Genomic DNA, 27,673 nt, shown 5'->3' with positions numbered 1-27,673 from the left:
GATGTGTAGCTAGCTATCTAGCCGATCTGTGTAATGGACCCAAACGTTTGGTATACATATTAGAACCTAGCTATGAACGTCAGCTATCATAGCCAGTTGTATCAACTTCAAAACAGCCTGAATTACATTTTTGAAGCCTATGGATTGAGTAGAATATAATATCATGTTGTACCAAGGATGCAAGATTTATATACATGTAGTTATTACCATGCATGAGATCCCCACGTAGCCTGTACATTTAATATATTCACTGATCATGTACTCTACCTTGGCAAATAAAGGTGCTGTTCAGGTATGAATGTCTTTGAGATTATTTTTCAGTCATATCCAATACCAGGACTATCAAATGCCAGTCTTTGAATGATGCTGTGTCTGCATGTATGTATTACAATTATACACTTTAACAGTGTTTACCAATCTTGGTCCTGGGACATCAATGGACTAGAAACAGGATTTACCTAGTTAATTCATATATACAGAAATATAATGTTCAAAAACACTACACTTCCTATGCACCATGTAAATACTCTAAAACCGGTTCATCACAATATCTAATGTCCTTCATCTGCATTGATCTGATAAACACAGGATAGGTGGAGAATTTCATCACATTACACTTCATTTCAACCAGTAGAGAATGTGAAACGCTTTATTGAAAAACTCATTATCCAAATGTTATAAATACAAGTTCAATCTGGACTTCAATGCACATCTGTTGTGCATTATAAAAACAGAGGAAGAAAGAGGAGGTGGAGAGAGAGGTGTAAAAGACAGAAAGGGAACGAGGTAAACACATAGGAGCAGGGAAGGCAGCACATGATTAATGAATCACAGTGCTACATAAATATTCTCTCAGTTCATCACAATTACATAATAGTGTCTCTAGTCGGCCCAAAGGACATCTTAAAAGCAGGTGAGGTGGTGATGATGGGACTGGGGGTTGGCATCCTCTCACATCAAAACATGTCTGCAGATGAGAGACAGATGGAGAGAGAGAGCATGTTTAAGCGTTGCATTTTTATTTTTTATTCTAACATTGTTAGTCATCAATCAGGAGGTGAAATGCAAAACTGACCTTGGATCATTAACTCTGGGACTACTGCATCTATCTGTATTTCAATGTAAAGCATCTCTTGAATAATACTTCCTGTTGACCTGACCTTGTGACCTCTCACCTCTGATCATGCTGTGCCCTCAATGTAGCCAGTTCAGATGCTAGCCAACTAGCTAGCTCATTTAGCAGCTCATTTGAGTTAGTCTGCACTGTAACTAGTTATCTAATAATACATCAAGTTTTTTTACATTTTCAAAATCTATTTACTTACTTACTTGAATAGGTTCTCCCAGCCATGTGGACAATTGGAAATTGTATTTTAGATGTTTTCAGACAATGGATTAATCGCAATAAAAAAATAGTGCACTAACATTACACAAAGTGAACTCAAGCCTGACAGCCCAAACAAAAACCCAAATTCTCAGTCAAAAACATAAGTCATAAGACAGTCATAAGACATAACACAGCCTCTCTATTCTCTCATGTGATTTCAGGTCCTCTGACTGGGGAAATGTATTTTCACAATGAGAGCAGTGGTATGTCTCCTCCTCCTGTGTATTAGTATGTTGGAAAGGCTTTTCTCCTGTGTTTTCGCTCATGCTTTTTCAGACTCCCTGACCACCTAAAACTCTTTTCACACTGGGAACATTGGAAAGGCTTTTCTCCTGTGTGTATTCTCTCATGTGTTTTCAGGCTTACTTACCACCTAAAACTGCTTCCACACTGTCATGTTTTAGGCTGAGCAGAGCTCTATAATAATACATAATGTCATGTTTTAGGCTGAGCAGAGATCTATAATAATAGATAATGTCATGTTTATAGGCTGAGCAGAGCTCTATAATAATAGATAAAGCATGTTCCTGTTTTTAAGACAGTACTTACTGGTTTTAATCAGATCGCCTGTCTCCTACCCCTGTTCTTCCTTCAATGTGACAGTTCTCTCCCTCCTTCACTCCAAAACTACATCCTCCTCTTTCTTTTCTTCTTTGTCTGTAACAGCCTCACCCTCTACTGTTTTTTTACTGTGACATCCTTCTCCTCTTTCACGACAATGTTCAGTCATAGAGTTTCTTTCTCCGACCAGCAGACCCCCTCTTCTTTAACAGGAGCTCATGGTCGGGGATGTTAACTAGCTAGTTAGCATTAGCGACTAGCCGACCGCTAGGTAAATTTAAGACATCTGCCTGACTAACAGCGTAAATATGAAAAGAAATGGGGCAACTAGCTATAAAACATTAGCATGTTTAAAACACATAGGCAAATATGCACTGAAACAGTCTAAAAAGCTTGAATGTTTAGGCCATGTCGCCTAGCAAGCTACTGAAGTGACTGACTCGCTGTTGTTGTTGTTGAAGGGTCCGGTCCACTAGATTATATGTCACACTGGCAGCATTGTTATCAGCTGACTGGAGTGGGTAACGCAGTATAAGGAAATGTTTATTTAATTTCCTGACAAAATTGTTCATTTTTAAAATATATTTCGTTAAATAATATTATATTGATACCTCGAAATGAAAGCATGTGTTGATTGATTAATGAAGATTTGTAATGAATGAGAATTTAAACTTGACATCTAACCCTGCATTTAAGGCAATGTCATATTCATTCAGTCGAATAAACGCTCTGCAGCCTAGTTTAACAGTGATCTACGTTCTATGAAAGCTGCTGGCAGAAAACTGCAGAGTAGCTATAGGAAAACCACCCGATAACTCCTCCTTTTACCCACTCCATTGAATAAAGTACCATTTTTCAAATCCCCAAATCCAAAATAAAGAGGATTTACTTCACTGTCCAATCTACCCCTTTATTCAGACCTGTCCCTCTGCTTCATACTGAGCCTCCCAGCTACAGTTTCACCACATTCTCATTGACAACCCCAACATCTGTCTCTGAAATGGTCCATAATATGAGGTCAACTACCTGCCCATTGGACCCTGTTCCCACAGGACTCATACAATCATAAATCAATTTCTTAATTCAGGCACTGAATAATTCCCTTAAAACTGCCTCCATCAAACTAACCTTGAAAAATCTGCATGAACCCTTCTAGTCTGGCTAGATACAACTACCTCTCTATCAACAATCTGCATGAACCCTTCCAGTCTGGCTGTATACAACTGCAGAACTACCTCCCAACTACAGGCGGCTGGTTGAACCTTAATTGGGGAGCCACCTTGCATCTATATCTGCATTGCTGTTTGTTTTTTTTTGGCTGAGTTTCTGTACATCACTTTGTGACATCGGCTGATGTAAAAAGGGCTTTATAAAGATACATTTGATGACAAGATGTGGAGACCATCATAGTATAGTAGTGGAGCTAGTACAATAACAAGGTGTGGAGACCATCACAGTATAGTAGTGGTACTAGTAGTGGAGCTAGTACAATAACAAGGTGTGAAGACCATCATAGTATAGTAGTGGTACTAGTACAATAACAAGGTGTGGAGACCATCATAGTAAAGTAGTGGAGCTAGTAAAATAAGGTGTGGAGTCCATCATAGTATAGTAGTGATACTAGTAGTGGAGCTAGTACAATAAGGTGTGGAGACCATCATAGTATAGTAGTGATACTAGTAGTGGAGCTAGTACAATAAGGTGTGGACACCATCATAGTACAGTAGTGGAGCAGGTACAATAACAAAGTGTGGAGACCATCATAGTATAGTAGTGGTACTAGTACAATAATAAGGTGGAGACCATCACAGTATAGTAGTGGTACTAGTACAATAACAAGGTGTGGAGACCATCATAGTATAGTAGTGGTACTAGTACAATAACAAAGTGTGGTGACCATCATAGTATAGTAGTGGTACTAGTACAATAAGGTGGAGACTGTAGTGTCTTAACACTTAGTACTTATTTATGTAATAAGAAAGACTCTGAATACAAGCAATTGAACTGGAGCTTCACATTTACTCAAACGAGTTAGTACCAGAATAACATAGAACAACACTGTGCATGACCAAGGGTGCTCCATCCTTAAAGGGGACATCAGTAATTAACAGAACATAACAGAGACCATCATGGTATAGTAGTGGTACTAGTACAATAACAAAAAGTGTGGAGACCATCACAGTATAGTAGTGGTATTAGTAGTGGAGCAGGTATAATAACAAGGTGTGGAGACCATCACAGTATAGTAGTGGTACCAGACCACCATCAATTTCAACTGATTTGAGAAGAAATAGGGAAATTATTTCTAAGTGTAAGGGTGCCAATATATTTGGCTGCAGCTGTATCCAATCAAAGTAATTTAGCAATATCCAAATCATATATCAAATCAAATCCAATGTTGGAGTGATGAATAGCAACATTCAATTAATCTATGTAATAACTTCATAGACTAGAGTCTTGTCCAGGGGAAGTACTTGTACAGAAACAGGAGATAGGCTCCTGCTACTACACTGTGTACTGTATAGACTAGAGTCTTGTCCAGAGGAAGTACTTGTACATCAAGCTGCCTCACACTACAGAAACAGCTACAAGCCAAGGCTACTTACTTCCTTATATAATAATTTACATTTAGCAATATCCAAATCATATTATGAACTCCATCAGAGGATTTATACTTGTATACAACCAATCAAAGTTCATAATGAAAACGAAATACACATGTTAAAATATTTAATGGGATTTTAGATCAAGATGAATAAACAACAGAAACAGGCCTGTTGTTTTGGTCAGATTTTCATGTCTGATTTAATTTAAACAATATGATTTAATGTGACAAACAAAAACACATTCTCAGTCAAAAACACAAGTCAGAACACAGTCTCTCTATTCTCTCATGTGATTCCAGGTCCTCTGACTGCGAAAATGTCTTTCCACAATGAGAGCAGTGGTATGTCTTCTCCTCCTGTGTATGTATTCTTTCATGCTTATTCAGATGCCTTAACCGGTTAAATCTCTTGCCACACTGGGAGCAGTGGTACGTCTTATCCCCTCCTGTGTGTGTCCTCTCATGCCTTGTCAGACCCCCTAACTTGGTAAAACTCTTTCCACACAAGGAGCATTGGTAGAGCTTTTCTTGTGTGTGTCCCCTCTCATGCTTTTTCAGACTCGTTAACCACCTAAAACTCTTTTCACACTGGGAACAGTGGAAGGGCTTTTCTCCTGTATGTATTCTCTCATGTGCTTTCAGATGTAGTAATCGGGTAAAACTATTTCCACAGTAGGAGCAGTGGTGTCGTCTCGCTGGTTTGGGCATCTCCGTGTCTGGTTCCTCTGAAGGACTCTTTCTGCTGCCAGAGTGAGAGTCTGGTCTCTCTCCTGCCAAAGACAGAGCAATTTGTTTAATACTAAAGAGAGACCTGAATGAAATCTCCACATAATAGAACTGTTTTGCTATGAGGTTTTATCCAGACTAGATACCTCAATAACCCGAGGTCAGTCTTCACAACAATACATTATTAAACATAAACTTGGTGACGGTGTGATTGTCATGTTTATAGGCGATGTTTAGGCTGAGCAGAGCTCTATAATAATATATTCTGTCATGTTTATAGGCTGAGCAGAGCTCTATAATAATATATTCTGTCATGTTTATAGGCTGAGCAGAGCTCTATAATAATATATCATGTCATGTTTTAGGCTGAGCAGAGGTCTATAATAATAGATAATGTCATGTTTTAGGCTGAGCAGACCTCTATAATAATATATATTACTATTTCAGTCAATGTTATAGGCTGCATTTGATCCAATGTTAATAACGTTTTGTTGGTGGCCCACTTCATCTCTAAAGTAATAATTACTATATTTTCTAAATTATAATTCTTTAGTTCAGCCTTTCCTCGAAACGGCTATTTTGGCCATGTTTTATGTAGACTTAAAAACTTTTGCTAATATGCTATTATGTTTAGTCTCCCCAAAACGCTTGTCCTTTTGCTAACATGTTCCATCTCCCCAAAGCGCTTGTCCTTTTGCTAATATGTTCAGTCCCCACAAAGCGCTTGTCCTTTTGCTAATATGTTTAGTCTCTCCATAACACAAGTCCATTTCATGTCAATAATGCTTATTTTCTGTATTTCTCCAACATCTGAAATCTGCTTTTTGCGTATTTACACACTCCATGCAAGGTCTACAATAGACACACGTCAAACGTTTCATTTATAACTTGTTTGCCATTTGGTGAGACAATTAAGTTGTGATTTTGTGGTGGTGGTGGGGGGGACTCTGATGGTATACACGTCACAGTTAAGCAATAAGACCCGAGGAAGTGTGGTATATGGCCAATATAGCATGGTTAAAGACTGTTCTTATGCACAACGCAACGCAGAGTGCCTGGATACAGCCCTTAGCCGTGGTATATTGGCCATATATCAGAAACCCAAGGTGGATTATTGCAATTATAAACTGGTTACCAACGTAATTAGAACAGTAAAAATACATGTTCTGTCATACCCATGGTATACGGCCTGAAATACCACAGCTGTCACCCAATCAGCATTCAGGGATTTAATTAGCCCTTTTAAAATGTAGCTTTAATATTATAACAAACTCCTGTAGTAGTACAGAACATTTTCAAGTGTAGAATTTCAGTAGTATGCTGCTTTAAAACCACACATTCGTTCAAAAACTTTGGAGAGTTCGTGCCCGTTTTTAAGACAGTACTTACTGGCGGTAATCAGATCTCCTGACTCCTCTGTCAATATAACAGTTCTCTCTCCCTCTTTCTCCTCATTCACTTAAACTGCATCCTCCTCTTTCTCTTCCTCTTATTTTACTGTAACATCCTCCTCCTCTTTCACTCTGAACGCTTCTTCCTCTTCTTTTGCTGTAACACCCACCCCCTCTACTTCTTGTTTTACTGATACATCCTTCTCCTCTTTCACGACAATGTTCAGCCACAGACCCTCTTTCTCCATCCAGACCTCTTCTTCTTCAGCAGGAGGAGAGTAGCTTAGCTAGCTAGTTAGCATGAGCGACTAGTTTAGTGCTAGGCTAACTTATCAAGCCAGCTAGTTGACTAACAATGTACCTATAACATTTAAAATGGGGGCAATTAAGTAGATGTCAGAAGTATATTGAAAACACAGAGGCAAATATTCACAGAAACAGTCTAAATGTTTTAGCCTAGTGGTTAGAGCATTGGACTAGTAACCCGAAAGGTTGGTGGATTGAATCCCGGAGCTGACAAGGTAAAAATATGTTGTTCTGCCCCTGAACAGGGCAGTTAACCCACTTGTTCCTGGGTCGTCATTGAAAATAAGAATTTGTTCTTAACCAACTTGCCTAGTTAAATAAAGGTATAAATAAAAATGGCGTCTGACTCCTTATTGTTGATCCGTCCAATCTACTAAAGACCCGTCCACTAGATTATACGTCACGCTGGCAGCGTCGCCTGAAAGACGCACATCGCAGTCTGCTGACTGGAGGGGAAACGCAGTTAAGATACGCTTTTATATTTTTCATTCGCAGACCAATTTATTTTTTATTCCTTTAATTAAATAATAATCTTATATTGAGAGGTTCAAATATAGCAGTGAAATTTTGAGTGAGAATTTAAAACATACTGTCCTTCACATCTGTATTTAAGGCAGTTTCATATTCATTCATTTAAAGAAACCCACTGGTCAAATACTGGTTGAATTATCTGTCAAACTAGAAACACTCTGCAGCCTAGTTTAACAGTGATCTATGTTCTATGAATGCTGCTGGGAGCAAACTGTAGAACAGTTAAAGAAAAACAAACCCAACTGTGCATCCCCAGGCCCTGGTATATCATCAGACTGCATACAAACCTAACTGCATCCCCAGTCCCTGGTATATCATCAGACTACATACAAACCTAACTGCATCCCCAGTCCCTGGTATATCATCAGACTGCATACAAACCTAACTGCATGCATAGACCCTGGTATATCACCAGACTCAGACCTCTTAAAGAAGAAGTTACAGGTCTGTGAGAGCCAGAAATCTTGCTTGTTTGTAGGTGACCAAATACTTATTTTCCACCATAATTTGCAAATAAATAAATTTAAAATCCTACAATGTGATTTTCTGGATTTTCTTTCCTCATTTTGTCTGTCATAGTTGAAGTGTACCTATGATGAAAATTACAGGCCTCTCTCATATTTTTAAGTGGGAGAACTTGCACAATTGGTGTCTGACTAAATACTTTTTTGCCCCACTAAGTATACTGCTCAAGTAAATAAAGGGAACACTTAAACAACACAATGTAACTCCAAGTCAATCACACAAATCAAACTGTCCACTTAGGAAGCAACACTGATTGAAAAAAAAAATCACATGCGGTTGTGCAAATGGGCTAGAACACAGGTGAAAATTATAGGCAATTAGCAAGACAACCCCAATAAAGGAGTGGTTCTGCAGGCGGTGACCACAGACCACTGCTCAGTTCCTATGCTTCCTGGCTGATGTTTTGGTCACTTTTGAATGCTGGCGGTGCTTTCACTCTAGTGGTAGCATGAGACGGAGTCTACAACCCACACAAGTGGCTCAGGTAGTGCAGATCATCCAGGATGGAACATCAATGCGAGCTGTGACAAGAAGGTTTGCTGTGTCTGTCAGCGTAGTGTCCAGAGCATGGAGGCGTTACCAGGAGACAGGCCAGTACATCAGGAGATGTGGAGGAGGCCATAGGAGGGCAACAACCCAGCAGCAGGACCGCTACCTCCGCCTTTGTGCAAGGAGGAGCACTGCCAGAGCCCTGCAAAATTACCTCCAGCAGGCCACAAATGTGCATGGGTCTGCTCAAATGGTCAGAAACAGACTCCATGAGGGTGGTATGAGGGCCCGACGTCCACAGGTGGGGGTTGTGCTTACAGCCCAACACCGTGCAGGACGTTTGGCATTTGCCAGAGAACACCAAGATTGGCAAATTTGCCACTGGCGCCCTGTGCTCTTCACAGATGAGAGCAGGTTCACACTGAGCACATGTGACAGACGTGACAGAGCCGGGAGACGCCGTGGAGAACGTTCTGCTGCCTGCAACATCCTCCAGCATGACCGGTTTGGCGGTGGGTCAGTCATGGTGTGGGGTGGCATTTCTTTGGGGGGCCGCACAGCCCTCCATGTGCTCGCCAGAGGTAGTCTGACTGCCATTAGGTACCGAGATGAGATCATCAGACCCCTTGTGAGACCATATGCTGGTGCGGTTGGCCCTGGGTTCCTCCTAATGCAAGACCATGCTAGACCTCATGTGGCTGGAGTGTGTCAGCAGTTCCTGCAAGAGGAAGGCATTGGTGCTATGGACTGGCCCGCCCGTTACCCAGACCTGAATCCAATTGAGCACATCTGGGACATCATGTCTCGCTCCATCCACCAACGCCACATTGCACCACAGACTGTCCAGGAGTTGGCAGATGCTTTAGTCCAGGTCTGGGAGGAGATCCCTCAGGAGACCATCCGCCACCTCATCAGGAGCATGCCCAGGCGTTGTAGGGAGGTCATACAGGCACGTGGAGGCCACACGCACCACTGAGCCTCATTTTGACTTGTTTTAAGGACATTACATCAAAGTTGGATCGGCCTGTAGTGTGGTTTTCCACTTTAAATTTTGAGTGTGACTCCAAATCCAGACCTCCATGGGTTGATAAATTTGATTTCCATTGATACATTTTGTGTGATTTTGTTGTCAGCACATTTAACTATGTAAATAAAAAAGTATTTAATAAGAATATTTCATTCATTCAGATCTAGGATGTGTTATTTTAGTGTTCTCTTTATTTTTTTGAGCAGTGTATTTGATCACCTACTAACCAGTAAGAATTCCGACACTCACAGACCTGTTAGTTTTTCTTGAAGAAGCTCTCCTGTTCTCCACTCATTACCTGTATTAACTGCACCTATTTGAACTCGTTACCTGTATAAAAGACACCTGTCCACACACTCAATCCAACAGACTCCAACCTCTCCACAATGGCCAAGACCAGAGAGCTGTGTAAGGACATCAGGGCTAAAATTGTAGACCTGCACAAGGCTGGGATGGGCTACAGGACAATAGGCAAGCAGCTTGGTGAGAAGGCAACAACTGTTGGCGCAATTATTAGAAAATGGAAGAAGTTCAAGATGACGGTCAAATCACCCTCAGTCTGGGGCTCCATGAAAGATCTCACCTCGTGGGGCATCAATGATCATGAGGAAGGGGAGGGATCAGCCCAGAACTACACGGCAGGACCTGGTCAATGACCTGAAGAGAGATGGGACCACAGTCTCAAAGAAAACCATTAGAAACACACTACGCCGTCATGGATTAAAATCCTGCAGCGCACGCAAGGTCCCCCTGCTCAAGCCAGCGCATGCCCAGGCCCGTCTGAAGTTTGCCAATGACCATCTGGATGATCGAGAGGAGGAATGGGAGAAGGTCATGTGGTCTGATGAGACAAAAATAGAGCTTTTCGGTCTAAACTCCACTCGCCGTGTTTGGAGGAAGAAGAAGGATGAGTACAACCCCAAGAACACCATCCCAACCGTGAAGCAAGGAGGTGGAAACATCATTCTTTGGGGATGCTTTTCTGCAAAGGGGACAGGACGACTGCACCGTATTGAGGGGAGGAAGGATGGGGCCATGTATCGCGAGATCTTGACCAACAACCTCCTTCCCTCAGTAAGAGCATTGAAGATGGGTCGTGGCTGGGTCTTCCAGCATGGCAACGACCCGAAACACACAGCCAGGGCAACTAAGAAGTGGCTCCGTAAGAAGCATCTCAAGGTCCTGGAGTGGCCTAGCCAGTCTCCAGACCTGAACCCAATAGAAAATCTTTGGAGGGAGCTGAAAGTCCGTATTGCCCAGTGACAGCACCGAAACCTGAAGGATCTGGAGAAGGTCTGTATGGAGGAGTGGGCCAAAATCCCTGCTGCAGTGTGTGCAAACCTGGTCAAGAACTACAGGAAACGTATGATCTCTGTGATTGCAAACAAATGTTTCTGTACCAAATATTAAGTTCTGCTTTTCTAATGTATCAAATACTTGTCATGCAATAAAATGCAAATTAATTACTTAAAAATCATACAATGTGATTTTCTGGATTTTTGTTTTAGATTCGGTCTCTCACAGTTGAAGTGTACCTATGATAAACCTGCAAAATCAGCAGTGTATCAAATACTTGTACTCCCCACTGTACATACTGACTCTCCTAATGAACAGAATACCACAGGATCAGGCAACTCAAACTATTGGTTGATCAGCTAGCTCACAGACGAACCACAGTGGTTGAATAGTTTCAGGAAGTCAATTCATGATTCTCGGTTGTGACTAGATGGAGTACAGTTACGACCGCAAGTGACATTTCGTAGCAGGTTAGGAGAGCAATTTAGCTAACCCTTTTCCTAACCTTAACCTCAGCCTCCTAACCTGCTATGTCCATGAGGCAGAAATATTGGGCTAGTTTGTTTTGCATGGCCAGGTTCCCCAGGTGGGTGGAAATTTCACTTAAGGACAAATGGAATAGACTACAATGTGCAAACCCCACCTCCTCTTTACCAGATAGGTGGACACTACAGGACTACTGAGGTGGATCAGAGATGGTAACCTCCTCTTTACCAGATAGGTGGACACTACAGGACTACTGAGGGGGACCAGAGATGGTAACTTCCTCATTACCAGATAGGTGGACACTACAGTACTACTGAGGAGGATCAGAGATGGTAAGTTCCTCTTGACCAGATAGGTGGACACTACAGGACTACTGAGGTGGATCAGAGATGGTAACCTCCTCTTTACCAGATAGATGGACACTACAGGACTACTGAGGTGGACCAGAGATGATGGTAAGTTCCTCTTGACGAGATAGGTGGACACTACAGGACTATTGAGGTGGATCGGAGATGATCACCTCCTCTTTACCAGATAGGTGGACACTACAGGACTACTGAGGTGGATCAGAGATGATAAGTTTCTCTTTACCAGGTGTTCGCTGTAATAGACAAAGCCTATTGAAAACCAAAAAGACTAAAGAAGCAAACTAATTTAAATAAAAAGGTTAAAGGCTCCCAAAACCCTCTCCTGCTGTTCTGACTGACATGTTGTGTTATCTACCATCCAGCCATCCAATCACCCACTCAGAAGACCTGTCCTGACATCCATTCACCCAATCAGAAGACCTCTCCTGCCATCCATTCACCGAATCAGAAGACCCCTCCAGCCATCCATTCACCCAATCAGAAGACCTGTCCTGATACGTTGTGTTATCCACCTTCCAGCCCTCCATTCAGAATAACTCATTTCTGTAAGTACATAGATGTAGATAATGAATGTCCACTAGCGGCTAACATCGTTCTATACAGTTTATTCAGATAACGTTGCATTAATCAAATCATTTTTACAATCGGCACATTGTGGAATAATAAGGGTTCATACTTGTATTCAATTAAAAACATTTTGTAATCTTATTTTAGACATAATCATGTCTCCAGAGGAAAAAACTAAAACAAAAGTAGAGGCCTATATTTGAGTTAAATTTAATATAAACAATATGATTTAATGTGACATAAAACAACGTGACTCATCAGAACACAGTGATTCATCAGAACACAGCCTGTCTATTCTGTCATGTGATTTCAGGTCCTCTGTCTGGGAAAATGTCTTTCCACAATTGGGTTCCCTAACTAAAACTCTTTCCAAACTGTGAGGTTATCCTCCCCTGTGTGTGTTTGTCCACATGCCTTTTCAGGTTCCCTAGCTTAGTAAAACTCTTTCCACACTGGGAACAATGGTATGGTTTCTTTTTAGAGTGTATTAGCTTATGTATGTTCAGGCTATCTAAGTCAGTAAAACTCTTTCCACACTGGGAGCAGTGGTAAGGATTTTCTCCTGTGTGTGTCCTTTCATGCTTCTTTAGGTCCGGTGATCTTGAAAATCTCTTTCCACACTGGGAGCATTGGTAAGGCTTCTCTCCTGTGTGTGTCCTCTCATGCTCTTTCAGGTTATCTGACAATGCAAAATTCTTTCCACATTGGGAACAGTGGTAAGGCTTATCTCGAGAATGTATTCTCTTATGTTGATTCAGGGTCGCTGAGTGGGAAAAACTCTTTCCACACTGGGAGCAATTGTGTGGTTTTTCCCCTGTGTGTGTCCTCTCGTGTGATTTTAAGCTTTCTGACAATGTAAAATTCTTTCCGCAATGAGAACAGGGGTAAGGTTTCTCTCCAGAGTGTATTTTCTTATGTTTGTTCAGGTTCCCTAAATGGGAAAAACTCTTTCCACACTGGACGCAATTGTGTGGTTTTTCCCCTGTGTGTGTCCTCTCATGTGATTTTAAGTTTTGTAATAACCTAAAATTCTTTCCACAATGGGAACAGGGGAAAGGCTTCTCTCCAGTGTGTATTCTCTTATGTTTTTTTAGGTTCCCTAGATGGGAAAAACTCTTTCCACACTGGACGCAATTGTGTTTTTTTTCCCCTGTGTGTGTCCTCTCATGTGATTTTAAGTGTTCTGACAACCTAAAATATTTTCCACAATGGGAACAGGGGTAAGGCTTTTCTCCAGAGTGTACTCTCTGGTGTTTTTTTAAGTTCCCTAACTGCGTAAAACTCTTTCCACACTGGGAGCAACTGTGTGGTTTTTCCCCTGTGTGTGTCCTTTCATGTAATATTAGTTCATGAGTTCGTGAAAATCTCTTTCCACACTGGGAGCATTGGAAAGGCTTTTCTCCTGTGTGTTTTCTCTCATGCTCTTTTAGGTTCCCTAACTTGGTAAAACTCCTTCCACACAGAGAGCAGTGATGTCGTCTCACTGCTTTGGGAGTGTCTGGGTCTGTTTCCCCTGAAGGACTCTTCCGTCTGTCAGAGGGAGAGTCTGGTCTCTCTCCTGCCAAAGACAAACAAAGCATTTAGTTAAACAGACACCGGACTAAAACCTCCATATGACAAAACAGTCTTCCTATTGAGGTCTAGATATTTCATTATAACACATTTGGATCCTGGATACTGATTGGTTATAGCCGTTAGTTATTCACAATACTACCCGGGTAATGACTGTTCTATTTGAATCATTCCTACAAATCCACTGTCCCACAGCCCAGCCAGGAAATATATAAACTAATCTCCACTGTCCCACAGCCCAGCCAGGCAATTCATCAACTAATCTCCACTGTCCCACAGCCCAGCCAGGCAATTCATCAACTAATGTTCACTAGAAAGAATCATCTAGACATTATTACCCCATGTTTATAGCCTAGCATTTGGATTGCAACAGAGGGGGTTCATTAATATGAATGAATATAGGTGTCAATGAATATAGGCTCCTATGACCATGGCCGATGGTACAAGAAGAAAATAAAATAATGAAATAACAACAAGCCGAAGCAGCAAACTGAGGCAATAAGAAACACTGGTGCTAGTGTGTTCTGATATAGGAACACTGGTGCTACTGTGTGTTCTGATATAGGAACACTGGTGCTACTGTGTGTTCTGATATAGGAACACTGGTGCTAGCGTGTTCTGATATAGGAACACTGGTGCTAGCGTGTTCTGATATAGGAACACTGGTGCTAGTGTGTTCTGATATAGGAACACTGGTGTGGTCTGACATAGGAACACTGGTGTGGTCTGACATTGGAACACTGGTGCTGGTGTGGTCTGATATAGGAACATTGGTGTCGTCAGATATAGGAACACTGGTGCTACTGTGTGTTCTGATATAGGAACACTGGTGCTACTGTGTGTTCTGATATAGGAACACTGGTGCTACTGTGTGTTCTGATATAGGAACACTAGTGCTAGTGTGTTCTGATATAGGAACACTGGTGCTAGTGTATTCTGATATAGGAACACTGGTGCTAGTGTATTCTGATATAGGAACACTGGTGCTAATGTGTTCTGATATAGGAACACTGGTGCTTGTGTGTTCTGATATAGGAACACTGGTGTGGTCTGACATAGGAACACTGGTGCTAGTGTGTTCTGATATAGTAACATTGGTGTCGTCTGATATAGGAACACTGGTGCTAGTGTGTTCTCATATAGGAACACTGGTGCTAGTGTGTTCTGATATAGGAACACTGGTGCTTGTGTGTTCTGATATAGGAACACTGGTGCTTGTGTGTTCTGATATAGGAACACTGGTGTGGTCTGACATAGGAACACTGGTGCTAGTGTGTTCTGATATAGGAACATTGGTGTGGTCTGATATAGGAACACTGGTGCTAGTGTGTTCTGATATAGGAACACTAGTGCTGGTGTGGTCTGATATAGGAACACTGGTGCTAGTGTGGTCTGATATAGGAACACTGGTGCTAGTGTGTTCTGATATAGGAACACTGGTGCTAGTGTGGTCTGATATAGGAACACTGGTGCTAGTGTGTTCTGATATAGTAACATTGGTGTCGTCTGATATAGGAACACTGGTGCTAGTGTGTTCTCATATAGGAACACTGGTGCTAGTGTGTTCTGATATAGGAACACTGGTGCTAGTGTGTTCTGATATAGGAACACTGGTGTGGTCTGACATAGGAACACTGGTGTGGTCTGACATTGGAACACTGGTGCTAGTGTGTTCTGATATAGGAACATTGGTGTCGTCTGATATAGGAACACTGGTGCTAGTGTGTTCTGATATAGGAACACTAGTGCGGTCTGATATAGGAACATTGGTGTGGTCTGATATAGGAACACTGGTGCTGGTGTGGTCTGATATAGGAACACTGGTGCTGGTGTGGTCTGATATAGGAACACTGGTGCTGGTGTGGTCTGATATAGGAACACTGGTGCTGGTGTGGTCTGATATAGGAACACTGGCGCTGGTGTGGTCTGATGTAGGAACACTGGCGCTGGTGTGGTCTGATATAGGAACACTGGCGCTGGTGTGGTCTGATATAGGAACACTGGTGCTGGTGTGGTCTGATATAGGAACACTGGCGCTGGTGTGGTCTGATATAGGAACACTGGCGCTGGTGTGGTCTGACATTGGAACACTGGTGCTGGTGTGGTCTGATATAGGAACACTGGTGCGGTCTGATATAGGAACACTGGTGCTAGCGTGTTCTGATATAGGAACACTGGTGCTAGCGTGTTCTGATATAGGAACACTGGTGCTAGCGTGTTCTGATATAGGAACACTGGTGCTAGCGTGTTCTGATATAGGAACACTGGTGCTAGCGTGTTCTGATATAGGAACACTGGTGCTAGCGTGTTCTGATATAGGAACACTGGTGCTAGTGTGTTCTGATATAGGAACACTGGTGCTAGTGTGTTCTGATATAGGAACACTGGTGTGGTCTGACATAGGAACACTGGTGTGGTCTGACATAGGAACACTGGTGTGGTCTGACATTGGAACACTGGTGCTGGTGTGGTCTGATATAGGAACATTGGTGTCGTCAGATATAGGAACACTGGTGCTACTGTGTGTTCTGATATAGGAACACTGGTGCTACTGTGTGTTCTGATATAGGAACACTGGTGCTACTGTGTGTTCTGATATAGGAACACTGGTGCTAGTGTGTTCTGATATAGGAACACTGGTGCTAGTGTATTCTGATATAGGAACACTGGTGCTAGTGTATTCTGATATAGGAACACTGGTGCTAATGTGTTCTGATATAGGAACACTGGTGCTTGTGTGTTCTGATATAGGAACACTGGTGTGGTCTGACATAGGAACACTGGTGCTAGTGTGTTCTGATATAGTAACATTGGTGTCGTCTGATATAGGAACACTGGTGCTAGTGTGTTCTCATATAGGAACACTGGTGCTAGTGTGTTCTGATATAGGAACACTGGTGCTTGTGTGTTCTGATATAGGAACACTGGTGCTTGTGTGTTCTGATATAGGAACACTGGTGTGGTCTGACATAGGAACACTGGTGTGGTCTGACATTGGAACACTGGTGCTAGTGTGTTCTGATATAGGAACATTGGTGTCGTCTGATATAGGAACACTGGTGCTAGTGTGTTCTGATATAGGAACACTAGTGCTGGTGTGGTCTGATATAGGAACACTGGTGCTAGTGTGGTCTGATATAGGAACACTGGTGCTAGTGTGTTCTGATATAGGAACACTGGTGCTAGTGTGGTCTGATATAGGAACACTGGTGCTAGTGTGTTCTGATATAGTAACATTGGTGTCGTCTGATATAGGAACACTGGTGCTAGTGTGTTCTCATATAGTAACACTGGTGCTAGTGTGTTCTGATATAGGAACACTGGTGCTAGTGTGTTCTGATATAGGAACACTGGTGTGGTCTGACATTGGAACACTGGTGCTAGTGTGTTCTGATATAGGAACATTGGTGTCGTCTGATATAGGAACACTGGTGCTAGTGTGTTCTGATATAGGAACACTAGTGCGGTCTGATATAGGAACATTGGTGTGGTCTGATGTAGGAACACTGGTGTGGTCTGATATAGGAACACTGGTGCTGGTGTGGTCTGATATAGGAACACTGGTGTGGTCTGACATAGGAACACTGGTGTGGTCTGACATTGGAACACTGGTGCTAGTGTGTTCTGATATAGGAACATTGGTGTCGTCTGATATAGGAACATTGGTGTGGTCTGATATAGGAACACTGGTGCTGGTGTGGTCTGATTTAGGAACACTGGCGCTGGTGTGGTCTGATATAGGAACACTGGCGCTGGTGTGGTCTGAAATATAGGAACACTGGCGCTGGTGTGGTCTGAAATATAGGAACACTGGCGCTGGTGTGGTCAGATATAGGAACACTGGCGCTGGTGTGGTCTGATATAGGAACACTGGCGCTGGTGTGGTCTGATATAGGAACACTGGCGCTGGTGTGGTCTGATATAGGAACACTGGTGCTGGTGTGGTCTGATATAGGAACACTGGTGCTGGTGTGGTCTGATAGAGGAACACTGGTGCTTGAGTGTTCTGATATAGGAACATTGGTGTGGTCTGTTATAGGAACACTGGTGCTAGTGTGGTCTGATATAGGAACACTGGTGTGGTCTGATATAGGAACACTGGTGCTGGTGTGGTCTGACATTGGAACACTGGTGCTGGTGTGGTCTGATATAGGAACACTGGTGCGGTCTGATATAGGAACACTGGTGCTGGTGTGGTCTGATATAGAAACACTGGTGCTAGTTTGGTCTGACATAGGAACACTGGTGCTAGTGTGGTCTGATATAGGAACATTGGTGTTGTCTGATATAGGAACACTGGTGCTAGTGTGTTCTGATATAGGAACACTGGTGCTAGTGTGTTCTGATATAGGAACACTGGTGCTTGTGTGGTCTGATATAGGAACACTGGCGCTGGTGTGGTCTGATAGAGGAACACTGGCGCTGGTGTGGTCTGATATAGGAACACTGGTGCTGGTGTGGTCTGATATAGGAACACTGGTGCTTGAGTGTTCTGATATAGGAACATTGGTGTGGTCTGTTATAGGAACACTGGTGCTAGTGTGGTCTGATATAGGAACACTGGTGTGGTCTGATATAGGAACACTGGTGCTGGTGTGGTCTGACATAGGAACACTGGTGTGGTCTGACATTAGAACACTGGTGCTGGTGTGGTCTGATATAGGAACACTGGTGCGGTCTGATATAGGAACACTGGTGCTGGTGTGGTCTGATATAGGAACACTGGTGCTAGTTTGGTCTGACATAGGAACACTGGTGCTAGTGTGTTCTGATATAGGAACACTGGTGTGGTCTGACATTGGAACACTGGTGCTAGTGTGTTCTGATATAGGAACATTGGTGCCGTCTGATATAGGAACATTGGTGTGGTCTGATATAGGAACACTGGTGTGGTCTGATATAGGAACACTGGTGCTGGTGTGGTCTGATATAGGAACACTGGCGCTGGTGTGGTCTGATATAGGAACACTGGCGCTGGTGTGGTCTGATATAGGAACACTGGCGCTGGTGTGGTCTGATATAGGAACACTGGCGCTGGTGTGGTCTGATATAGGAACACTGGCGCTGGTGTGGTCTGATATAGGAACACTGGTGCTAGTGTGTTCTGATATAGGAACACTGGTGCTAGTGTGTTCTGATATAGGAACACTGGTGCTAGTGTGTTCTGATATAGGAACACTGGTGCTTGTGTGGTCTGATATAGGAACACTGGTGCGGTCTGATATAGGAACATTGGTGTGGTCTGATATAGGAACACTGGTGCTGGTGTGGTCTGATATAGGAACACTGGTGCTGGTGTGGTCTGATATAGGAACACTCGTGCTGGTGTGGTCTGATATAGGAACACTGGTGCTGGTGTGGTCTGATATAGGAACACTAGTTCTGGTGTGGTCTGATATAGGAACACTGGTGCTGGTGTGGTCTGATATAAGAACACTGGTGCTAGTGTGTTCTGATATAGTAAAACAACCTGTCAGAGGAACACAACCTGCTGATATAGGTATCAGCCTACCAGACGAGCTAAATACCTTTTATGCTCGCTTCGAGGCAAGCAACACTGAAGCATGCACGAGAGCACCAGCTGTTCTGGATGACTGTGTGATAACGCTCTCGGTAGCCAATGTGAGCGAGACCTTTAAACAGGTCAACATTCACAAAGTTGCGGGGCCAGATGGATTACCAGGACGCGTACTCAAAGCATGCGTGAACCAACTGGCAAGTGTTTTCACTGACATTTTCAACCACTCCCTGACCAGGTCTATAATACCTACATGTTTCAAGCAGACCAGCATAGTCCCTGTACCCGAGGAAGCGAAGGTAACCTGTCTAAAGGATTACCGCTCCATAGCACTCACATCGGTAGCCATGAAGTGCTTTGAAAGTCATGGCTCATATCAACAGAATCATCTGGTGCATATGTCAGAGTGTTCTGCCACATATAGAAACCCTGGGATGATCTTGATTTATTATTAGAACGGCCTGCAGCAAGCCGGCAGTGCAGATCTTTTGACCAATAGGAACATTTCCCACAATGCAAAGGTGACGTCTGAGCAGTAGGCTGGAACATTGGTGTCAGCATCTAAAATTAACTTTCAGATACCCATCAAAAATGGTGTGGAAGGTGGATACTGAGAACACGGGGTTTGCTGGTGGGAGTCGGGTATATGTTCACGAAGGTAGCTGGAAAACCTGGTGTCTTCTGTGTGGAGAAAGTGTGTCGGTACTGAAATATAGGAGTATAATCTGGACGACATTATGGAAACACGCGGACAAAAACAAGAATATGGACATGGAACAAAGGCTACAAAAGGCAGAGGCGAGGCCTCAAATCTGACAGGCTCTGAAAAAGCCAAATCACAAGGCCAGGCTGCTGTCAAGGCCAGTTTTATTTTGGCAGAAGAGATCGCTAAACAGCCCGGCCATTTACGGAGGGGATTTCATCAAAAACTGCATGATTAAAGTTTGTGGTTTGCCCAGAAAAAGGCAACTTTTTAAATGTGAGTCTGAGCAGAAACACCATTGCCGAGAGAGTAGACCAGTTGTCCATCAATCTAAAAGAGCAGCTGAAAGATTTTAGTGCATATTCCTTGGCTGTGGATGAGAGCAACATTTCTGACATTGCCCAGTTGTCAATTTTCATGCGGTGGACTCCAACCTGCGTGACAGAGGAGTTTTCTTTACGTCCTATGCATGGCACAACACGGGGCATGATTTGTATGAAGAGGTGTCAAGATGTGTAAATGAGATGGAGCTGCCTTAGGAAAACTCGTGGGTTTGACAACCGACGGAGCACCTATGGACACAGGAGCGGACTGGTGGCGAAGATCGGGAAAAGATGCAAGAGGAAAACGCGACAGGTGAGCTGACAGCTTATCATTGTATCAACACCAGGTGCTGTGTGTAAAGCCTTGAAAATGGAGCATGAACATCATGGCACAGTTAACTTTATCAGAGCCAAAGGTTTGAATCACCGCCAGTTCAAGGCATTTCTGACGGAGTTAGAAACGGAGCATGGTGATTTGCCTTATCATAGGAACGATGGCTAAGCCAGGGAAAGGTGCTTCAAAGATGTCTGCTTCGTGAGGAGATTTGTCTGTTCTTGGACAGCAAAGGGAAAGACACAACACAACTCCGAGACGAAATGTTTCTGTGTGAAATGGCTTTTCTGTGTGACATTACGAGTCATCTGAATGCAATAAACTTGCAGCTGCAGGGTCGGGATCGTGTCATCTCTGATATGTACAGTACAGTGAAGGCATTTAAAACCAAACTGACTCTGTTCTGAGATGCGGAAAGAAAATTTGAGCCACTTTCCCAGTCATGAAGAGAAGCTCTCACCAGTGCGTTCCCGAGCACACAGTTGGCTGATAAAATAGGTATGCTTGCCGCTGACTTTCGACCGATTTGCTGACTTTGAAGCACAAAAAAGCAGGTTGGAACTGCTCGGTAACCCATTTGCTGTTGACGTGGAAAGCTCAACCAAACCTCCAAATGGAGTTGATTGACCTCAATGCAATGATGCACTGAGGGCAAAATATGCGGCAGTGGGTGCTCGGAGTTCGCCCGTTTCCTCCCCGGCACAATGCCCCAGCTGCGATCCAGGCTGCTCAAACGTTGTCTATGTTTGGCAGCACATACCTGTGTGAACAACTGTTTTCTTTGATGAACCTGAACAAAACATCACACAGAAGTCGACTTACTGCTGAACACCTCCACTCAATTCTGAGGATTTCTTCAGCTCAGAGCCTTACCCCGAACATTGATGAACTTGTGGAAAAGATGGGACACCACCAGTATCACCCTCAACCTCAAACAAGTGAACATTACTGTGCAATCACATATTTAGAGTTTTTACTCAGTTCAAGTTTAAAAGTTAAAATTTAATATTTGTTTTCACTGCATGTTACTTCTCCTTAAACAAAGTGTTGTTTTTGATTAATAGATTTTTGCACTTTATTTTTTTGTATTTCAATCCAATTATATTTTAAAAAATATTTCAGTTGAGTGGATGATAGAAAATTGCTATTATTGTTTTTCTTTATAAATTTAGCCCACTTTTGCTAAAATAGAAAATATAGTCTACTGATGGTGCCTTGAATACGGTTTCTTTCATTTAATGTTCATGTTATGGGGATATTTATATAAAGGAAATTTGTCTTTTGTGTCTGTTGAAAATTAAAGATTACTGACAGAGCCATAAGAAAATATTGCTTTATTTATCTGATCATATTGTAATATATTTGTTAGGTTTTCAGTAGGTTCAATTAGGTTCACTAGACTATATGCGTCATTTAAAAATTTTTCAATGAACATTCGAACAGTCCGGCCCTCGTCTTGTAGCTGATTTTTTTATTTGGCCCTCCGTCCATTTGACTTTGACACCCCTGCCCTAGACCCACTCCAATTCGCATACCGCCCCAACCGATCCAAAGATTGCACTCCACACTGCCCTTTCCCACTTGGACAAAAGGAACACCTATGTGAGAATGCTGGTCATTGACTACAGCTCAGTGTTCAACACCAGTGCCCACAAAGCTCATCACTAAGCTAAGGACCCTGGGACTAAACACCTCCCTCTGCAACTGGATCGTGGACTTCCTGATGGGCCGCCCCCAGGTGGTAAGGGTAGGCAACAACACGTCTGCCACGCTGATCCTCAACAAAGGGGCCCCTCGGGTATGTGTACTTAGTCCCATCCCAAAAGGTTCTACAGCTGCACCATCAAGAGCATCCTGATCGGTTACATCACCGCCTGGTATGGTAACTGCTTGGCATCTGACTAAGGCGCTACAGAGGGTAGTGTGTACGGCCCAGTAAATCACTGGGGCCAAGCTTCCTGCCATCCAGGACCTATATAATAGGCGGTGTCAGAGGAAGACCCATAAAATCGTTAAAGACTCCTGTCACCCAAGTTTTAGACTGTTTTCTATGCTACCGCACAGCAAGCACCGGAGTGCCAAGTCTAGGACCAAAAGGCTCCTTTACAGCTTCTACCCCCAAGCCATAAGGCTGCTGAACAATTAATCAAATGGCCACTGGACTATTTACATTGACCCCCCCACTTGTTTTGTACACTGCTACTACTCACTGTTTTTATCTACGCATTTGACTATTTTCTACATTGTAGAGTAATAGTGAAGACATCAACACTATGAAATAACACATATGGAATTATGTAGTAACCAAAAAAAGTGTTAAATCTAAATAGATGTGAGATTCTAGATTCTTCTAAGTAGCTACCTTTTGGCTTGATATTTAAGGATTTCATGTTTTTATTGATTTGATGTTATTATACATATATTTTTGTGCCACTTATTTGAAAAGTATTACAAATAAGACAATACTGTTATTATTACTATTATATAGCGCCCAATCCACTTTTCTAGACACGGGGCGAAGTCAGGATATTTAGGGGCGCTTTCAGTTGGAAAATATACTGCAGGACTATTCACAGATAGTTGATGAACACTTTTCTCATCTTTCTGTCTATAAAACAGTACTGCAATGTAGAGAAATGCATTTCACTATACATTTCAGCTTCCTGAACTGATTTTAAACCCCAGATTTCAGCATATATTTCAGCTTCCTGAACTGATTTTAAATCCCAGATTTCAGCATATATTTCAGTTCCCTGAAGCGATTCCAACCACTGACTTCAACCACTGACCATCAATATCCATCACATCCACAACCATTGTGTATGTTACTGACATAACGCTGGAAAAACATATTGACAATGAAAAGCAAGGAACTAATTATAAACCATATAAAACCTACTGACAATGAAAAGCAAGGAACTAATTATAAACCATATAAAACCTACTGACAATGAAAAGAAAGGAACTAATTATAAACCATATAAAACCTACTGACAATGAAAAGCAGGAACTAATTATAAACCATATAAAACCTACTGGCAATGAAAAGCAGGAACTAATTATAGACCATATAAAACATACTGACAATGAAAAGCAGGAAATAATTATAAAACCTTGATAAAAGTTCACTTTCCAGAGAAAGTTTCAAGATGATCTGATGTCAGCTCCAGGTTTTACATTTCCTAAAACCTCTATGGATGTTATATTGCCCGTCTCTTCCTTTGGGTCTGTACTGTTACATTGCCCGTCTCTTCCTTGGGGTCTGTAGCGTTACATTGCCCGTCTCTTCCATTGGGTCTGTACCGTTACATTGCCCGTCTCTTCCATTGGGTCTGTACCGTTACATTGCCCGTCTCTTCCATTGGGTCTGTACCGTTACATTGCCCGTCTCTTCCATTGGGTCTGTACCGTTACATTGCCCGTCTCTTCCATTGGGTCTGTACCGTTACATTGCCCGTCTCTTCCATTGGGTCTGTACCGTTACATTGCCCGTCTCTTCCATTGGGTCTGTACCGTTACATTGCCCGTCTCTTCCATTGGGTCTGTACCGTTACATTGCCCGTCTCTTCCTTGGGGTCTGTACCGTTACATTGCCCGTCTCTTCCATTGGGTCTGTACCGTTACATTGCCCGTCTCTTCCATTGGGTCTGTACCGTTACATTGCCCGTCTCTTCCATTGGGTCTGTACCGTTACATTGCCCGTCTCTTCCATTGGGTCTGTACCGTTACATTGCCCGTCTCTTCCATTGGGTCTGTACCGTTACATTGCCCGTCTCTTCCATTGGGTCTGTACCGTTACATTGCCCGTCTCTTCCATTGGGTCTGTACCGTTACATTGCCCGTCTCTTCCATTGGGTCTGTACCGTTACATTGCCCGTCTCTTCCATTGGGTCTGTACCGTTACATTGCCCGACTCTTCCATTGGGTCTGTACCGTTACATTGCCCGTCTCTTCCATTGGGTCTGTACCGTTACATTGCCCGTCTCTTCCATTGGGTCTGTACCGTTACATTGCCCGTCTCTTCCATTGGGTCTGTACCGTTACATTGCCCGTCTCTTCCATTGGGTCTGTCTCCACCGTTACATTGCCCGTCTCTTCCATTGGGTCTGTACTGTTACATTGCCCGTCTCTTCCATTGGGTCTGTACTGTTACATTGCCCGTCCCCCACCGATCTTTATAATACTTCAAAACAACACTCAGGACTCTTCCACTGGGTCTGTACTGCCTCATTAACATGCCCATAACTAATACTGGGGGACAGCTATGTCAATGACATCACCAGCTATGAGTGGAAAACAAGATGCGGAAAGCGCATTCTAAAAGACATGAAATATGATTGGCTGAAAAGCCTTTTGGAGACTTGGTCACATGCTCTGTACTGATCTAAATTCATACAATGACCTGTTTATAGGCCTTAAAGCTGCAATATGTCACTTTTTGGGTGACCTGACGAACTTCACATAGAAATGTGTGTTATAGATATGTCACTCATTGAAAGCAAGTCTAAGAAGTCACAGATCTGATCTATGTGCGCTGTCTATGCTTCCCATTCTTAAGTGTGTTTTTTGTCTTTTCCCTTAGGATTTTGTACACCAGCTTCAAACTGCTTTAAATACAATATTTGAGGTTTTAGAAAATATATTTCACAGCGGTTTAGATAATACAATGATTGTGACAAAACAAGTTCGGAGTGTAGACATACTGAAATCAGGCGAAATATTTCTGCACATTGAACCTTAAAGGATAATTATCACCGTGGTTCAGCATCACTTTTACGCAAAATCACCCTTAGAAATGTTGTGAAAAAGGATGAAATGCTTTCTAATATATTTTACGTTTTGTTGGTGGACCCCCCTCTTTGTAGCTTCATCAATTCCTACAGAACATATCCAAGTGGCTAATTAGAATATTGGGACATTGTTTGAAGCCACTACAGCAACAATGTTGACATTCTTAGACAGTAACATTTTCTGCTTGGCTAGAAACTATAGAATGAACAACCAGTGCGATTGGCCAGAAACTATAGAATGAACAACCAGTGTGATTGGCTAGAAACTATAGAATGAACAACCAGTGCGATTGGCTAGAAACTATAGAATGAACAACCTGTGCGATTGGCTAGAAACTATAGAATGAACAACCAGTGCGATTGGCTAGAAACTATTCCAATAGAAAGAACAACCAGTGTGATTGGCTAGAAACTATTCCAACAGAATGAACAACCAGAGCTTTTGTCTCTCAACCTAAAAAAAATAACTAATGACTGTCTGATGTACAGATTATATCTGTTAGAAATATAACTAAATGACTAACAGATATAATCTGGACATCAGACAGTCATTAGTTATATTTCAAACAGATTTAATCTGGACATGAGACAGTCATTAGTTATATTTCTAAATGTTTCCGTCTCATTTTGGTATCAGAAAGAAAAAGTATTTGTAGATATTTTTTATACTGAATAGAATGTTATATAATTATTTATAGTATATAGAATTAATATAGAAATGCTGACTGTGTACAGCGTTGTATGGAAGTTGTTTATTTGTATACAGAATATCCCTCTATTTGTCATGACCCCTAGTGGCCAATTGTAGGTGCGTTTCATTATTTGGAATATGGGAAGACGGGGTCAGTTTAAGTCTACATTGAACAGATGATGGGTGCCTGTATAGAAGATGCCGTTTTAAGATACAGTTTTCAACCATTTAATATCATTGTTTAATATAGTTTTATTGTGGATTTATACCTCTGGATTGACCTATTGACTTCAAGTTTTTCACCTTCATAATCGCTGTAGCATTTGAACATCAATATCAATTGGAATCTGTCAATGCTTCCTTGTTGTAGCTTTACACTGTCACTCCAGTCTCCTTTCACCTCCTGTCCATGACATCACCACTTCCTATCAAACCAACTCCTCGAATACTCTACTACTTGACGTTTGCAGTTGTCTATTAAACACAATTTTGAAAGTAATATTTGTTTCCCTTTAATGTGTTTATACTTTACTGTATGTATATATCACTTTTCAACAGGAAAAGTTCAAAGTAAAAATCACTGGAGGACGTCATGAACAATTCATATAGTACAACAAGTGTTGAATGCCCTTTTAAAAATCACACGAGATCAACAACCCTGTTTTATAAGATAGTACTCACGGTATTTACTGGTGTTAATCAGATCTCCAGTCTTCTCTTCTTCGTCCTCCTCTAATGTGACAGTAATCTCCCCCTCTTCATCCTTCATTAAAAAAACGTCTTCATCTTCTTTCACTGTGACAGTAACCTCCTCCACTCCAAAAACTGCATCCTCCTCTTCTTTTACTGTAACATCCTCCTCTTTCACTCTGAACGAGTCTTCCTCTTCTTTCACTGAAACGTCTTTCTCTTCTTTCACGGTAACAGCCTCACCCTCTACTTCTTTTTGTATTGTAACAGCCTCTTCTTCTTCCTCCTCTTTGACGAGAGCTTCTTTCTCCGTCCAGCAGACCTCTTCTTTATCAGGAGAGTAGCTTAGTGAGCTCATGGTCGGAGATAAAAGCTAGTTAGCATTAGCGACTAGACTAGTGCTAACTCAACCAGCCAGCTAGTTGACTTACAACGTATATATGCAATTCAATGGGGTAGCTAGTTGTTTCCACATAAGTATGTTTAAATCATAGTGGCAAATAAACCACGAAATTGTCTAAAGAACTTGAATGTTCCGACTTTGTTGGCTAGCGAGCTACGGAGGTGGCTGCAGTTGTTGAAGCGTTCCGTCCACAAGATTATACGTCGCACTAGAAACATCGCCTGAAAGACACATATCGCCATCTGCTGTCTGGAGGGAGTAAACGCAGTTGAGGGAAAGCTTTTTTTTCCATCATTGAATTATAATATTATAAAGCAGTTTAGGGAAACGATTTTTTCTCTCCATTAAATATGAATATTATATCAACACGTACAAAGAGCAACA

The 27,673-nt window shown here is 42.2% G+C and overlaps 1 protein-coding gene across 5 annotated transcripts; it reads right to left on the bottom strand.

The window, feature by feature from the left end:
* Window positions 1-635: 635 nt before the first annotated feature.
* LOC115103949 (zinc finger protein OZF-like) lies at window positions 636-27,481 on the bottom strand. Of its 5 annotated transcripts, none has more exons than XR_010460357.1 (2): window positions 1,937-2,408; window positions 636-967 (listed from the first exon to the last, which is right to left on the bottom strand). XR_010460357.1 is itself a non-coding variant. In XM_065006323.1 (2 exons), the coding sequence occupies exons 1-2, from the start codon at window positions 27,242-27,244 to the stop codon at window positions 957-959; spliced, it is 378 nt and encodes a 125-aa protein (XP_064862395.1). In that variant the 5' UTR covers window positions 27,245-27,481; the 3' UTR covers window positions 636-956. The 5 variants fall into 5 exon arrangements, 3 of the variants coding, with proteins under 3 accessions (XP_064862395.1, XP_064862394.1, XP_064862393.1); XM_065006323.1 differs by lacking the exon at window positions 1,937-2,408 and adding an exon at window positions 26,878-27,481; XR_010460356.1 differs by lacking the exons at window positions 636-967; window positions 1,937-2,408 and adding exons at window positions 3,948-5,323; window positions 6,669-7,354.
* Between the last annotated feature and the right edge of the window lie 192 nt (window positions 27,482-27,673).

Source organism: Oncorhynchus nerka, linkage group LG21 (genome assembly GCF_034236695.1).
Source record: "Oncorhynchus nerka isolate Pitt River linkage group LG21, Oner_Uvic_2.0, whole genome shotgun sequence".
Taxonomy (NCBI): Eukaryota; Metazoa; Chordata; class Actinopteri; order Salmoniformes; family Salmonidae; genus Oncorhynchus; species Oncorhynchus nerka.
Note: the sequence above shows the minus strand (reverse complement) of the source record. Positions and strands in the feature narration are given on the sequence as shown.

Excerpts from the sequence above, each read along its gene's own strand:
- LOC115103949 (XM_065006321.1), bottom strand. The coding sequence starts at position 27,244 with ATGAGCTCACTAAGCTACTCTCCTGATAAAGAAGAGGTCTGCTGGACG. Across the intron at positions 13,824-26,877 it reads GATTAACACCAGTAAATACC|GAGAGAGACCAGACTCTCCC; the intron begins GTGAGTACTATC and ends TGTCTTTGGCAG.